Source organism: Danio rerio, chromosome 1 (genome assembly GCF_049306965.1).
Source record: "Danio rerio strain Tuebingen ecotype United States chromosome 1, GRCz12tu, whole genome shotgun sequence".
Taxonomy (NCBI): domain Eukaryota; kingdom Metazoa; phylum Chordata; class Actinopteri; order Cypriniformes; family Danionidae; genus Danio; species Danio rerio.
The window spans coordinates 33,360,778-33,378,059 of NC_133176.1; the positions used below are offsets into that span (position 1 = coordinate 33,360,778).

Here is a 17,282-nt window from a genome sequence, read left to right on the forward strand (position 1 = left end):
ATTAAAAGTTTATAAAATTAAAGTACTTGACTTGCTGTATAATTTTTTTAACAGGTCATCTAAGAGTGGCCATGGTAAAAGAAAAGGGCCACGGACGCCCAGTCCTCCACCCCCAGTCCCTGTGGAGAACCCAGTGGTTGGGAAAAAACACAAAAACAAACACAAGAACAAGGATAAATCTGAGGACAAAACTAAAGAAGGCAAAGAAAGAGGACGAGATGCAGAGAAGCACAAAGAGAAAAAAGAAAAGCGCAGGTATGGTCATCTAGATTTTGTAGAAGTGTAAATTGTACAATGTCAATTTGTGAAAACATTTCTAATTAGTTATGAATATTAACATGACATATTCACCTTTATCCTTTACTTAATTGCAGGGATCGTTCAGACAGTTCCCATAAAGCCAAACGCTCAATGACCTCAGAAGAACGATCTGGAAGTCTCTCCCCACCTTCCAGGGAAGCATCTCCACCAGCCAGAAGGAAGTCATCATCTCCCAAACCCTCCTCTAAACAAGCCTCACAGCATAGGTGAGAGGAGCTGCACTTATTAAATGGTAACAAGTAAGGGTGTCTCGATTTTGATTTTAAATCGAAATCGATCGAAATTCATGCTCAATTTCGATTATCGAATGAAAAAATGGAATCGTCGATGCTGCCATGGCCCCATGTCACGTCAGCTTGGCTTGCTAAGAGGAAAAAAGACACGCTTGTTGAAGAGCTTTTTTTAAACTGCAGACGCAGGAGACCCGTCGAAGAGCTTAAACCTTCTCCTCTTTTAAAAGTCGCCGGTGTAAAAGTATTTTGGATTTCCAGTGAGTTATGTTGACAACGTTCGTGTTGTCAAAAAAAAAAAAAAAAAAAAAAACAGTTTGCAAGCTCTGCTATGTATTAGGGTTGGGCCGACAAACAATACCGGCATCGCGATCCTCCGCCCCTATTGCAAATCCTCTCACGAAAAATACACACACAGGCCCTGTTTACATGAATAGGTCTTAGTTTTTAATGGCATTTTATAATGATAACGATCCACATCCACACTGGCGTTTTGCATTTCTGAGCAGCTGTCCTTCCTAACTACCACTGAAAATGCACATCATGTGATCACACACACACACAAACACACACACACACACACACACAGGCAGGCACACACAGAGACGCACACACATTGTCATGCACTCGAGACAGCGGGTCCAGGCAGTCAGCGGGTCAGCAGACTGCTTCAATCTTTCACTTTCACACTTGTACTTGGTAATTTTAGCGAACACCTCAGGTACTGTTGGCTAGTTCCTGTTGGTTGTGTACCTTTTTTATCAACACTATTATAAGGACACAGATCACTGCCTCTTCACGAGTCCTCCGGAAAAAATGATTGACAGGTGGCAATTATGTGTGTAACTTATCTTTATTCAATTAACGGCATGATTTGTTTATGATATTGTTTGATTTTTCTTTTTTAAATCGAAAATCTAATCGAACCGTGACTTTAGAATTGAAAATGTAATCGAATCAAGGATTTGGAGGATCGTGACAGTGACACCCTTAGTAACAAGTGGAGCCGGAATCTCTTACGCTATCTATTACAATTCCAGAATTATTTGTCTGTTTGATTTGCAATCAGGCTGTTGAGTTTAAACCTATAGGGCTCTATTTTGACGGTCCATGCGCAAACCGAAAAGAGCAGGGTGCAAACACTTTCATAGTCCATTTTTGTCATTGTCCACTTTTGCTATATTAAGGACAGAAAAATCCGCTTTGCGCTGTGGCGCATGATCTAAAAGGGTTGAGCTTACTTTCTTAATGAGTTATAGGTGTGTTTTGAGAATAGACCAATCAGAGTCTCATCTCCCATTCCCTTTAAGAGCCAGTTGCGTCGCGCCATAAGAGCATTTGCTATTTACATGACGTAAAGTTAGTGTAAGTGGAAAAACTGAGCATTTCACTAGCAAGAAAACAGTTAAACAGAGCATCTACAGCGCGAGAATGAGAGATAAGGCATCTCATAATCTACTTTCAATCTCGTGGAGAGGGAAACCGTGTACGCACAGATATCCATTAGCCTATAAATAATTAATTTCGTTTGTTAAGCACAAAGATTTGTTTCAAAACTATTTCTAAATTCAGTTCTAATTTCCAGCAAACTAATAAATGAACAATAATAGCGAAGTGTGGTCAAAAACCTGAGTTATATCCAAATACACATGCTATGCCCCATATGGTCTGAAACCTGACAGGTGGGCAAATCTAAGCTTGTTTTTAATAAAACAAATATAAATATGGATATAATAAATAATACTGCTAATAATGATAACATTATACAAAAGCAAATTGTTATGAATGAACTGAAAAAGCCTCCCAAGATGAAAAAGGCATGAAGGCAGTTTTTTTTTTAATTGATGTAGGCTAGAAAATTATGTTTTGTAATATTTTAATCCTTTATATTTATGTCATATATCATATATATCAATTATATCCTTATTAGATCCTATATATATATCATTATTATATCCTAAATATATCCTTAATATTTAAATTCTTTTTCATATGTAAAGTTATTTGCGTATTGCTCTACATCTTGTTTGTATTAAGCTGTAAGCGAGGCGCACAACTAACGCACTGTGCGCTGGACTTTAGACCGGCTTTGTTTTGGTCTATCTAATATAGTTTCTCAAAATAGCAACGCGCTAGCAATGCACCTCAGAACGCCTTCCTTTTTAGACCAGAACGCCTATGGATGCACATATGAGCGCAAATGCATTTGTTATTTAAACAGCGTGGCAGAAAACGTCAAAACCACTCTTGCGCCAAGTTGAAAATAGCAAATAACTGTTGTGTCACATCTTGTGCCACATTGCGCCGGGTGTATGATAGGGCCCATAGTGTGTCACAGAGCTGGGCAGTACCGATAAAATGTGAATCAGAAAACAGATTTTTTTAAATAAGTTTGAAGGTATATTTATCATACAAGATATGATCAGTGCTTTCTAGCTGTATGCTGTGATTTCATTTTGAATGTCTTTCTCGAGGTTAATGCAATATGACATTGATTTGCTTTTTTGGCCAAAATATCCCAAAATTCTTAGCTTTTCATTAGCACTTAGCATTTTATTGCATCAATTTCGAATTTCAAAAATTGTAAAAAAAAAAAATATATATATATATATATATATATATATATATATATATCTTGATTTTTATCTTTTGTGCTTTGCTTTTTCAGGTCTAGAACTCCACCCCGTCACCGCCGCAGTACTTCCCCTTCCTCCAGACAACAGCAGTCCCCATCTTCACAGTCAGGCTCTTCAGCCCAGAGACACTCCCCATCCCCTCGCCACAGACGAAGTTCCATCACCCCCTCAGCCTCACCCCCTCCCACTCAATCCTCACGCCGCTCTCGCTCATCCATCACCCCCCAGAGGGACCCATCCCCAGCATCTGCCCCTCGCAGGTCCAGCCCCAGTGCCTCTCACCGCTCACAGGGCAGGGAGAGAGAGCGGGAGCGGGAGAGGGACAGGGACAGGGGAAGAGCAGAGCAAGAAAGGAGTCCAGCAGTCCAGGAGAGACGGCATGAGCGCAGAGATGGTAAGTCACACATAGGGATGTGAACAGTGGTTTCATGGTTCGGTTCGGTCACGATTAGCATGCCATCAATTCGGTTCAATTTGATATTATGGTGCATTGATGATGTAAAACTCGACTACATGCACAAAACAACATGAGTGATTTTGGACAGTGATGTTAAACGGCTGTGCCGATCACAGCTGATCCGTTATAGATGGTGACATGGTGGATAAAACGCTCTCGTGCTGTCACATTGTATTTGAACAATATTGCATTTTCGATTTTAATCACGATTTGTGTGGTCCACTTAGAATCCAACATGGAAATCTTTTTTGTTTGTAATTGGCATTGATTGTTTTGAAGTTCAAATGGCACTTAAATGCCTGTGTTTTTATTTCTGTAATTAATACAGCGTTTCGTTTTGTGATTAATTACAAGAAAGCGTGATTAATTACATATGTTTTTTATAATTTGACAGCCCTAATATATATATATATATATATATATATATATATGTATATGTATATGTAGAGCTGGGCGATATGACAAAAAAATTATCATAATTTTTTCATATCAGTTGATATCGATATTTATCACGATAAACGTAAAATCTTTATGTCTATCAATTTTATAAGATTTTCTGTATGCCAATCTGTTTGTGCAGCTGATTTAACACATATAGTGAAATGTTTTAGCTGTCTGACAATATAAATAATAAAATAATAAACAAAAGAACAATCTTAATTCAGCATTTACTGTTCAAGTTTTCTACAACCAAAGACATTACAAGTTATTGGATATTATTGTTCAACATCAGAAAAAATAATAATAATAAACCCGGTTTGGAACAAGTAAAGGTGAGTTAATGGTCACAGAATTTTCAGTTTTGGATGAATTTGGATGTATTAGGGTGACATATACTTTAACAAATTTTTATTTAGGGATGCTAACGATTACTTGATCTATTGATTGTCAATAACACTTTAATCAATAGATCTTATCGATGACTGATTAAACATGTACATGTAAAGGTTTAGTTATGCTTTGCGCTGTGAGACACGTGCACGCATTACATAATCAAGTGTGTGCAGTTTACCTCTTGACATCGCATATAGCGGGACACATAAACCCAGTTATTCGCTGATCTCCATTATATCCGCGGATGTTTTAACCACATTTGTCTGACAGACTAGCACAAATAGGCCTATGCAGACTTTTAATTTACTAATCGCGCATCACAACGAAAACATGCGGGGAGCCCTAAAGGTTGTACTTTTGCCTCCCGTTAGTGATGTGTAAATGGCGGTTATATCTGCGGGCGCTGCGGATAAACCGCGGGTAGGGTAACAAAAAAATACATCATAATTAGCTAATTGCAGGTCGGTTGCGGGTGTATAGCGGGACATGGCAGTGGATCAGCAAGAAAGCAGAGAGTCAGCTTAGCATTATTCACTGCAGTCTGCAGCTGGCCGCATTTCGGAGGTGAGGCGGAGATGGTGCGGCCTCACGGGGAAATAAAAAGCGGAGAGCGCGCTTTTTCCTTTGATCTCGTTTTTGGTGTATTTTGCTCACATGATTATGATTTTCGTTGTTTTTGCTTAACTTTCCTTTGGGTAAAATTATTTTGCATTACTTTTGCCCACTTTGAGAAATTTTGTGAGTTTTGTTCATTTTTTTTTAATTTTTTTGGCTCGGCTCTTTCCCGACAATATTGAGCTACCCTATCTCGTCAAGTTCACTCTTTTCTCAGAGTAAGGTGGATAGGGAAGATGTCATACGACTTCCATTTTGCAAACACGTAGAAAATGTATTGTTAAAGACATCAGGTAAGAGGTGAATGTCATCTTTATATTTATTTTATCCAGGGTTGGGAAGAATGTGGTGCACTGCGCTGAAGGAGTTATTTATGAATTAGAAATGTTTTGTTATATTTCTTTCTTTTGTTTGGCTTCACTATCGTCCCTTACTCGAGTTTACCAATTTTTGTTTGATCCTTTCAATTTGCTACTTTATTATATTATTTTTATTAGTGTTAATGTTGTAGTGTAAATATCCTTAATATAGCCTGTAGAGCAAGCTTCAAGTGTTCATTGGGATGTGTTTGAGATTGTGTTGTCTGTCATATCTTTCGTCTGTCTTTTCGGGGGGTTTTTCTCGTAAGCCACGGCTTTCGAAAATGATGACATGAGACTGCTGGGTAGTTGCCCTGGTTTTCCAGCACTTGTTTAGGTCTGTAATTTCTTAGCATCTTCAAAAGGGTGGTCTTGTTTTAAATGATGAAACAGGCTTGTGGTCTTGCCTGCTTTTGATGACACGAGTCGTCTGCGCAGTTTGCAGTGCACGTTGCTGTTTTGTGTCGGATAGCAAAAAACTACATAGCTCATGACTGAGGTCTAGTGACAATTCTTGTGTGTGGCTCAGACCTTTTTTACCCTTTTATTTCTTACTCTCTTAAGTACAATTAACACTGTATGGGTGTAAACTTCTACAGCATGCGGCAATCGGAAGGGCAGACTGCAAAATGCTTGCGCAACGTTACGCATAGTGCGTAATTATTATCCAGCAATTATTGAACTGTCATAGTTTTATCGAAAAATTTTATATCGTGATAATTATCGATATCGAATTATCGCCCAGCCCTATATATATATATATATGTATAAAAGTCAGAATTATTAGCTCTCTGTTTAGCCCATCCCCCCCAATTTCTGTTTAACGGTTTTTTTAACACATTTCTAAACATAATAGTTTTTATAACTCATTTATAATAACTGATTTATTTTATCTTGGCCATGATGACAGAAAATGATATTTTACAAGACACTTCTATACAGCTTAAAGTGACATTTAATTTTAATTAATAATTAACATTTAGCTTAACTAGGTTAATAAGGTACTAGGCAGGTTAGGGTAATTAGGCAAGTTATTTTATAATGATAGTTTGTTCTGCAGACAGTTGTAAAAATTTTTGCTTAAAGAGGTTGATAATATTCACCTTATTATGGTTCATTAAAAAACAAAAACTGCTTTTATTCTAGCCCAAATGAAACTAATAAGACTTTCTCCAGAAGAAAAAATAGTATCAGACATACTGTGAACATTTCCTTGCTCTGTTAAACATAATTTGGGAAGTATTTAAAAACTTAAATGAACCTATCAACCATACTTTTTAAATACTGACTCCATTTAATGAGATAAAATGCTAACTCTATGACTTATTCGGAGCCAAAGTTTATGACTCCTTTTTCCTTTTTGTTAGGTAAAGTTAACTTTGAAACAAGTAGTGTGTAATTTCACCATTTGTTGTCAGCTAACCAACTAGTTCAACATGTTTTTGCCAATGTGTAGCAATAAAATGTGTTAAGTTTGCTTACTTAATTTTTTTTCTTTCTTTAGAGAGTCGTGGGAAGCGTGAGAAAGACAGCAGTCGGGATGAGCGAGACTATGATATCGTGCAGAGTTCTTCTCGAGAGGAGCGTGATTGCAGGGACAGCCGAGACCGGCGTGGAGAACGGGACAGACGAGATGTCCGTGAAGAACGCCAGCATCGTGGGGATGTCAAAGACACTCGAGATGCCCGTGCAGCAGAGACGCGAGAACGCTCGGGACGAGAACCACTGGAGCACAGAGAGAGAGACCGGGATAGGGAAAGAGAAAGGGAGAGGGAAAGAGAGAGAGAAAGGACTGAAATGCATAGAAAGGAGGAAACGATGACCCAGGAAGAAAGGAGTTATGGAAGAGGACACGGAAGGGAGGATATGAGGAATGACGCTAGAACGGACAATAGGAATGAATCTCGAGTTGAAAGAACAGGCAGAGGGAGGGGTCACGGATCAGATGTCACAGAAAAAGGTGAGGGGAACAACTACATACCGAATTTTCACTGCACTGTTACAATTGATCCTATATGTGAAAAGGATATGTGAATCCTTTTCACATATCCGGGTTTCTCAGTAGCATAAGTCGTCATACAGTAGCTGTGTAAGCTTAAAGTGCAGTGAATGGGAGAATTTTTTTGCTGAAATAATAAAAGAGAAAACTTCACAATGGTGTTATCAAGACTTTCAGAAAAAGTAAACAAAACTCGTGTGAGACTGATAACAAAAGCCAGAAGAGAGAACAACATCAGATTTACTGTACATACATATAAAAGTTTTCTATCTAAATATTAAGAACTTACAAAGATATAAGATGCTGATGACCGTTAAAATTTTGTTTGCAATTACTTTAAAAATATGTGTGCAGGTAGCACACAGTGTACATGTGTGTTTTATACCTGTCAATATTGGGATGTGAAAATAAGAGAAAATCTCAAAATGACTAAATCTGTTCATCTGGCTGTTTTATTGTAAATAAACAGTTAAAAACCGTCAGTGATGTGTTTTTTATTATTATTAACAAAGGATAGAATAATTAGTATAGATTAGAAAAAGCTGCTAATAAATTAGCAAACAGTTTAGCCTATTAAAAATAATAGCTATTCTAAAGAAATTCAATCAAGTTATCAAGTCTCATTAACCTTTTCTTCACTGTATAATTTAAACGTTGATTTAAGAGCCGTGAATGAATCTCTTATTTGTTTTTTGTTTTTTATTTGATTACATTTACAGAGGTGCCACTGTAAAAATGCACACATCTTATGAAAGCATGCCATTGCTTTCCTAACTGTTTATACTCATTTAAGACAAAATGTGTTGTGTTTAAAAGAACCCACCAAGATTGGCACATTTAGATGTTGTTGTTGTTGTTATTATTATTATTATAATTATTATTATTATGTATTTATGTCAGTTCAAACACGCACCCAAAACCCAGAGTGTCCACCTTTGCTCTGCTTCAAATCGAGTGTACAAAATGTGTTTGGGAAACGTCATCTATTTATCACTATGGAGTGTCTGACAGTCAAGCACCAATACATGAACTGTCTTTTTGAGGAGGGGCAACGGTGCCTGTAATGGAAAGGAAGGGAATTTTGCCTATTTATATTTATTTCAAAGTGTTTTTATGCCTAAATAAAATGAAAGTACAGAACAGATTTACATTTAAGAGCAAGGGGCGATCCCTGGTGGTTTGGCGGTATGGGTTGCGAATATGGAGGATTGGCCATCCTTCATAGAAAGATTGAAAAATGGGAGAAATATGGTAAAAAATATATATTTACAGGATGATAGCGGGAAAGAATTGTAAAATACAGGAAAAACGGGAAGGTTGACTGGTATGGTGTGCTTTAGTGCAGGAAGTTGGATATATATTAAAGCTCACAATAACAGCGCTATAATTAATTTCTCGGGTTTATGTAATACATTTAATTTGTTACACATTTTAGCTGTGAACTGTTACTTTTCCAGTTTTATGCACAATAATGCTGCAGTAAAGTACACTGAAAAAATTTACGTCTGCAAAACTATTGCAAAAATTAATTTGTTTTGAATTTAAACAAACAAATTAAGTGTAATAAAATTCAAATTAATTTGTTTGTTTAAATTCAGCCCATATAAATTGATTACAGCCACTTAACGTAAATAAATACATAAATCCAAGGAATCTCCTCTGAATAATTTTATTTTGTGTAAAAATGTGTCATATTCTTTAAAATATTTGAGTTAATTTATAAATAAATTAATCATATGTTTCCATTTCAGCTCGTGGTAGTAGAGCATCACAGGCTGACAATAGCAGTGCTAGTGGACACGACAGCTGGGAGTCACGTAGCAGTGGTCTGAGAGAGAGGAGCACAGAGAGGAACACTGATCGCGATCGCTATGATGACCGACCGAGAGGAGAGCAGCCCAGAGATGAACGACGGGGAGCACATAATGAGAGAGATCGCCGTGACAACAGAGAACGAGGTGACTAGTCAAGTGATGTACTTTTTATTATTAATTGCAATCAGCTTACTGCTGCTAATTATAGAACACATAATCATTTACAGTGTAGTCTTGGATGTTGAATTGCTTGAATCGTTGTTGTTTTCTTGTGCAAATAAAGATGCACAGTTTGACCAGCCAAGGTGTGAATGTGGCTCTATGTTCACGATTTGCAGCCACAGCAACCATAAAAACATTTGGTGCAACACCTTCATCTAAATAAACTATTCAGACTGTGTTCACACCAGACGTGACACACGCAGATAAATTGCATTATTCACGTGTAAATAGATGTGTGAACTTTTTGAATTTACTCTCTTTATTCGTGCGTCAAATCCACTTCATTCGCATGTTAAATCTGCTTCACAACAGATGTCGATTCGCATCGTGGGTAGGGCTTCTATCTGCCTGGTGACACTAGCTTCATTGCTAAATGACATGGATTTTATTGAAAGTATAACTGTCTTTATGTGCTTTATGTTGGCTGAAAAACAGCATAGATTCGCTGTGTCTGAGTCCATTAGATCCTTTCAGAGGTGCCCCCAGCTCTGTGAGTTCATAAACCCCTTTAGAAACTATACCTGGATGATGGAAGCTTTCAGCGGTGTTTCCCACTGAGCCGTGCCCACTATGATGAACTGTTGTCTTGTGTTGGCAGGAGGATTTTCCCCCAAGACACCAACAGCAGGCGCTACATGATAAGCATGCCGCTAGTTGCGTCATTCGCGCGCACTCATTCACGTGTATCGCACCGCAGTCTTTTTGTTGACTTGACATTTAAATCACTTGTGCTTGTCGCTTCTTCGGCGTCTAGTGTGAATGCAGCATAAGAATTTTGCCTGATTAATTTGATCATTTTTTAAAGTCATAATAAACGCTTTACTTTTGAGCTGTTTTTAAAATGATTGCTGCATGAGGAAAGAATTCTGCTAAACATCAGTTATAATTGAGTTTAGAGAGATAAAGGGCTCTTTTTTTAATGATCTAGGCAAAATCATTATGGGCGTGTCCAAATCCACTTCTGCTATTTTATGAATTGAAAAATACGCTTTGCGCCCTGGCACATGGTCTAACAGGGTTGTGCTTATTCTCTTAATGAGTTATGGGTAGGCCCACATGGAATCTGCACGTGCAAAAATCCACTGATTTGCACAGGTTTTTAGCCCATCATTAAGTCTATGTATTTACATGTGTTAATGTGCGTAAATTTATATTTATTCAATTCACATAATACGTGAATGGAAGTGAGGCGACGCAACTGACGCAGGTAGGTCACGTGACCATGACAAAATGGCGGATGTAGTACGTCCGAATTCCATTCATACTTTTCACATTCATACTGTATAGAATGTACTTTTCTAATGGCCGAGTAGTACGTTTAAATTCAAATGCAGTACCAACTGAGTAGAAGGCGGTTTCGGACACAGCCAAACACTTTTTAGTTGTAATGGAGTTTGTGGGAAACTGTGATGTTTATTTTTAACTGTTATGATTGGTTTATTTTTTATTTTTTTATTGTAAATATACTTCTATGTAAGAAAATTGGAAATTGCAAAAATCAGTATTGGCAGTTCACACTAACTGAAAAATCTGAAAACAGAATCAATCATGAAAAATTGCAGTTGGTGGATCTCTAAAATACTATAATTATCTACACAACTAGAAGTCCAGAGTCGCAACTATACTAGATGAAACTATTTTGTTTTCGGTAAACTGATGTTTGACTAAATGTGCCTTTGTTCAATGCTGAGAGATTGCACTTTTAGGCCTTTTTTATTTCTTTAAAGCTTGCTTTAAAGCACCTTAAGTTACAATTTGTGTATGACGTGCTAAATAAATAAACTCACCTTGCTTGACTGTAGATGGAAATTTATTTGGAGAAAATAAAACTTCTTTTTTTCAGCAGAACAAAGAGCGCCCTCTCCTGTCCGCCAGCAAAACCGTGGCGAGGATCTGGAGCGTGAAGAGAGAAGAGATGATCGTCGGAATGACAGAGGGGATGACAGACGAGATGATCGTACCCGTGAGAGGGAGAAGGAGAGGGATAGAGAAAGAGAGAGGGAACGGGAAAGGGAGAAGGAGAGAGAGAGGGAGAAAGAGCGGGAAAGAGAGGCTGAAAGAGAACGCGAGAGAACCAGGGAGAGAGAGAGGGAAAGGGAACGAGAGAGGGAGGAGAGAGAAAGAGAGAGGGAGGAGCGGGAAAGGGAGAGAGAAGAGCGGGAGAGGGAAAGGGAACGAGAGAGGAAGGAGAGGGAACGGGAAAGGGAGCAAAGAGAAAGGGAAAGGCAGCGGGAGTGGGATGAAAGAGAGAAAGGAAGAGAGGAGAGGCGGGAAAGAAGAGATGAGTCAAGAGAAGACCGCCCTCCCCGAGATGCTCATGAAGACAGAAAGAACATGTAAGTACTCCAATGTTATTGATCCCAGTTAAGTGCAAGCTTGTTAGAATACCTCAAAGCAGGAGTGACCAACCCTGTTCCTGGAGATCGACCTTCCTGCAGATTTCAGTTGAACCCATATCAAACACTCCTGCCTGTAATTATCGAGTGCTGTTCAGGTCCTAATTAATTCTTTCAGGTGTTTGATCAGGTTTGGAGCTGAACTTTGCAGGAAGGTTGATTTCCAGGAACAGGGTTGAGCACCACTGCCTTGAAGGGAACCCATCATGCAAAAATCAGTTTTATAAGGTGTTTCAACACAATTGTGTGGCAACGGTGTGAGAATATAGACAGCCTTTGATGCTACAAAATAAATAATTCTATTTTTTTTATAACCACACTTGATAAAAACTGCATAAACACTTTGATTGACATTCTCCCTTTTAATGATCTTATTAGTTTCATATAAATGGCGACTGATTTGGGGAAAGAAGCAAAAAAGCTGCCACGGAGTTTAGATCTTAAGCACTGCCTTAGAGACTAGCCAATACAATAACTTACTTAATATTCAAATTGCTAATAGCCTGATATCTCAGTCCATGTTGTACTTCACATGGGTGAAATTTTTTTTAAATATCTTTGTAGGGATATTCTGTTAGCAGACTTGTTTTGCTATTCGGACTGCTGAGAGAAGTGTAAATAAATACATTTCTGTGATGCTAAAAGATCAGCTTTCCTAGATCTACTATTTTTAAGCATTTGTTTGAGTAAAACATCCATTTTGTGTGTAATTTCATAAAATGCTGATGACATTTTCAAGTGAGAAACTTTCAATTTGATTACTTATTTTCAGAAAACTAGTCTTTGAAAATAAACAATGCAACTGAACATTGCATAGTTTATTTATCCGTAATGTTTTAACATTATAACCGTGAAGAAGTCAATAAGCCAACAGTCTTTCACATGGCTATTGGGTTATTTTTTGCCACTTTTTGGCACAGATGATTGTCCTGTTTTGTTCAAAACACAAAACTAAAGCACATTTAAAGATGTCATATTTGGTTCTTCTAGAACAGTGTTTCTTGAACTTTTTTCACCCAAGTACCACTTCGGAAAAAATGGTCTCTCCAAGTACCACCATAATGATTGGTATTGAAATACATAGTAGGCCTAATAAAGCGGCTACAGCTCTGCATAGTTCACAAACTTGGCAGATTAATTCTTATTATTATGGATATTTATTACTGTCAGTCACTTTAAACATAATTAATAGTTTGAACAATAACACACTTAGTTAAAAAAAATTAAAATGTCAATGTTTAAATTAAAATGTGATTTTAAAAGTAAATTAAAAATGGCACTGTTTTTAAAAAGTTCAAAGAAAACTGCTGTACTTAAATGTAGAGTATTATCATAAAGTAGCCTATTCATCAAAACCTGCAAATGTTTCTTGGACCTCAAATATAGGTTATACCGTATGTCATAGTATTCATTTATAACTCTGTTTGATAAATTTTAAAAAATATGTTGCATGTATATGACTTATTTGTATATCTTTGAAATGTAAATATTAACTTGTATTTTAAATACATGAATTGTATTTACATATTTAAATTAGAAATTAGATCTGCTTACTGCTCGTTAGAGTTGGCTATGTGTGTCAAAGAAGCAAGTGAATAAACTATACCGGTCAACATTGGAATATAAAAATACAAGATACGCCCCAACAACTAATACAAGTATGGGGAGGAAAATAACCTCAAATGATAGAATACATAACAAACATTAGAAAATTGAAAATAAAACAAAAAGTTTAGCCTATTAAAATGAATTTTCTTGATCACATCGTTGTTATTGTACGCGTCAAAGGGTTAAAAGTGTGTTCATTTTTTTACTTTAATTATTTAGCAATTCCTCCGCGTACCACTAGAAGGAAGCCTGCGTACCACTTGTGGTACATGTACCACAGTTTAAGAACCACTGTACTAGAATATTAGAACAATTTGCACACAGAGAAATGCATTAATATAGAAAGATTTAAGTGTAGAATATGAAGCTTAAATAATATAAACATTTTGAAGAGTAGTGTTACAGTTTTTTTTTTTCCTTTTTGTGTGCAGCCGTAAGAGACATCGTGCTGAGAACACTCCCAGTCCAAGGCCATCTCCTAAAAGAGCGCGAGATGTGAGCCCTCCAGACAGTGATGGTTACAACAGCACTGAGGAGAAAAGTAGGAGTTCAACAGTGCAAGTGTAAGATTGTTTTGGTGCAATCATGCAGAAAATATAATCCGTTATATGCTTTTATCATAGGTGATAAGCATCGTCTGCTGAGTCAGGTGGTTCGTCCTCAGGAGACCGCTCGCTCGCCTGTCCGCTCCTTTACTGATGAAAAACACAGTCGCTGGAAGGATGAAGATCGTCGCGTGGATAAAAAAGATGTCCGTGGTCGACACGAGGAGGTGGATTCCCGTGGCGAGAGAGCAGGAAGAGCAGCAGAGCGTCGTGGAGAACACGCTTCAGATGTTTCTGTTACGGGAGTCCCTGAATCTAGGAGGGGAAAAGAGCAGAGAGACCTCCCTTCTACTGCCCTGACGCCTCCCATGGAGGAAAGGGATGCTTTGTCAGCGGTCCATGAGGAGACCAAGAAAAAGACAAAAACTCAAAAGAAAAATATGAAGAAGAATCGTAAAGAGGATGACGGGGTATCTGGAGGAGGTGATCGTAGTAACCCTGAACCCCCAATTTCTTCCACTGTGGCTGAAGCCCCTCCGGCTCTCCTCTCTCCTCGCAAGACACCCAAGAAGAAAGCCTTAGAAAGAAAGCGCAAGCGCTCACGAGGTGCTGAGTCCGATGTTTCCGAGGATGAACTGGTCACTCAACAGCCCCTTAGTAAGAGGCGCCGAGGCCCACGTACACCTCCGCCAATCAATAAGGATGACCTTCCCTCCCAGAGGGCTTTAACAGCTGGACAGAGTTCTCTCCCAGTAAAATTAGATGCCAACTTCAGTGACTGGTCTGATGAGGATGTACCGGAGCGTGGTGAGACCTCCACTGCCTCCATGCCATCTGATAGGCCTCCAGAAAGGCTGCCACCTAGAAGGGGAGCACGTGGTGGTGGCCGGGACCGTACAGACCCTCCTATTGCACCGCTGCTCCCTGATCCTCCTATGCTTATGCAGTCTCTTCCTTTGCAACCGTTACTGCCGCAACACATGCTGCGTAAACCGCAGCAAGCAGACATGCAGCAGCAGCAGCGCAGCAGCAGCATGGGCAGTAACCAAAGCCGGGCATCTTCAAGAAGACTGCGCTCGCCTTCTAACGAGTCGGCTCACCGTGATGACGGGCCTCAGGGGATGAGGTCCCGCAGAGGACTCCTGCAAGGGGGCAATTCCAGAGAGCGAGACCGAGAGAGAGAAAGGGAACGGGAGAGGGAACGAGAGAGGGACAGAGACAGGGAGAGGGTCGTGGCTAATGAACAGATGGTGGGAGAGAGGAAGTCAAGGATCGATCAGCTTCGCAGAGGAGAACCCAGTCGGAGTACTTCCTCAGGTGAGACTTTATGGTTTATTATTAAAACAAATCTTAATCGTATTATTGTTGACAATGATTTTTTATCTCAAGATGTTTTTGTTAAACAATTTTTTTTTAATGTATTTAAAGACTTGTAGTCGAGGATTTCATTTAATACTAATTTTAAAAAACTTCAGTGTTTTCAGCTTGATTTTAGATTTTACTCTAACCTATTGACTCCAAATACTATTTTTTTATGAAGCATGAAATGTAAATTAAAATAAATATATAACATGCTTAGATGTTTATTTTGATCCAAAGTTTCCGTTGGAAATATTTCCCTTTTAATCCATTGTGTAATTTGATTTTACTCTCATTACTGGTGTGACAAGCTTGTTACAATGTTTACTGCACAGTTCTGTGTTAAAGGAGTAGTTCATGCAAAAACAGAAATGTGCGCACATCTAAAAAAACTTGAAGGCAGGTGCACGATCAAAAAACAAACATTAGTAGCAAAAAATTCAAAGTAAATCGGCACACTGCCACTTTAGCTCTCAAAAAATTTTTTAATGTCAATATCACAAAATTACAACGTTTCGACCGACATGGTCTTCATCAGGTAAAGCATTGCAAATGGAAGTCCTCCAGAAACAGTCAAACAGCTCTACACAGCACCTGCAGTCAATTATCACAATCAGCTAACAAGCCGGTAAACAGGAACATTTGCATACAATAATATACATCTAACAATATGTAAAACATACAGACCATTACAAACAGACATTTAAAATACAAATACAAATTCTCACTATAGACTTCCTCGGAGACAGTATTCTATAGGCTAAATAGATAAAGCGCATAACACCTGCACAAAAATCACATCAATCAAACACAAGGCCAGTAGACCTAGGGGCAAAAACATTATGTACATATTTAGTATACAACAATTCATTCATTCATTTTCTTGTCAGCTTAGTCCCTTTATTAATCCGGGGTCGCCACAACAGAATGAACCGCCAGCTAATGCAGCAAGTCTCTACGCAGCGGATGCCCTTCCAGCCGCAACCCATCTCTGGGAAAAGTATACAACAATCTATAACCCTGAAAATAGTCACATCAATCTATCGCCTGAATATTTTAGTGGCTGAACAACACTTTTGTGCATATAACCCATTTGTAACAACACCACCTACATCAGCTTTGCGTGAAGCTAAAATAGTTTTAAAACATAACATTACCTGATTAAAAGAAATCCTGCAGCCATGGTATCGTCCTTCTTTCAGCGTGCAAAAGTAACTCCAATATTGATTTAGGATTTTAAAAAGTTTTGACTTGGCATGTTTTTACGGCTCACTCTCTCTTTCTCTCTCTCTCTCTCTCTCTCTCTCTCTCTCTCTCTCTCTCTTTCTCTCTTCCCTTTCTCTCCTCTCTCTCTCTCTCTCTCTCTCTCATGAACCCGCAGCACATGTATGCACAAATTAAATAGTGTTTAAATAGTGCGGATGTGTGTGTAAATGGCTTTGCATTAGTTCAAATCTGCATTTGCTGACAGACAGTTTGAGGTACTTATCAGAATTATGTGAGATGTTGGCCTGACACTATTTAATTGGATTAACTTTTTTTTATGCCTAACCCAGAATATAAAAATACATAAGTTTTAGATCATTTAGATATACATACATTTAGATCATTTACTTTAATCAGTACTTTCTGAATATGAAGAGACTTTCAACCAGCACAACAAAAAAGACATTCACCTACTGCACCTTTAAGTAAGTAAGTAAAGGGAGTGTAAACAGTTGGTACATTTTTATTTCTGGGTGAAATATCTCTTTAACTAACATTTAAAAAAAACTATTTTTTTTAAAAACAAGCGGAATTTTATGTCTTGTACTTTCATAATAAATGAACAGACAAATAAATGTTTATCAAAATACCAAGACTGGTTACAAACAGTATAATAATAAA

General features: G+C 38.1%; 2 protein-coding genes across 5 annotated transcripts in view; both read left to right on the forward strand.

Moving 5' to 3' along the window:
- Positions 1-17,282, forward strand: part of cpb2 (carboxypeptidase B2 (plasma)) — a 72,581-nt gene that overhangs the window by 12,684 nt on the left and 42,615 nt on the right. The window lies entirely within an intron of this gene.
- zc3h13 (zinc finger CCCH-type containing 13) overlaps positions 1-17,282 on the forward strand; it is a 31,226-nt gene that overhangs the window by 5,556 nt on the left and 8,388 nt on the right. For 2 of the 4 annotated variants that reach the window (XM_068219739.2, XM_073946074.1), the window contains exons 9-16: positions 55-255; positions 375-527; positions 3,220-3,581; positions 6,957-7,412; positions 9,203-9,409; positions 11,331-11,823; positions 13,923-14,032; positions 14,115-15,353. In XM_068219739.2, the coding sequence (XP_068075840.1) occupies positions 55-255; positions 375-527; positions 3,220-3,581; positions 6,957-7,412; positions 9,203-9,409; positions 11,331-11,823; positions 13,923-14,032; positions 14,115-15,353 (3,221 nt within the window). The remainder of the gene's footprint in view (positions 1-54; positions 256-374; positions 528-3,219; positions 3,582-6,956; positions 7,413-9,202; positions 9,410-11,330; positions 11,824-13,922; positions 14,033-14,114; positions 15,354-17,282) is intronic. The other 2 variants (XM_073946082.1, NM_200522.2) reach the window with 1 other exon arrangement.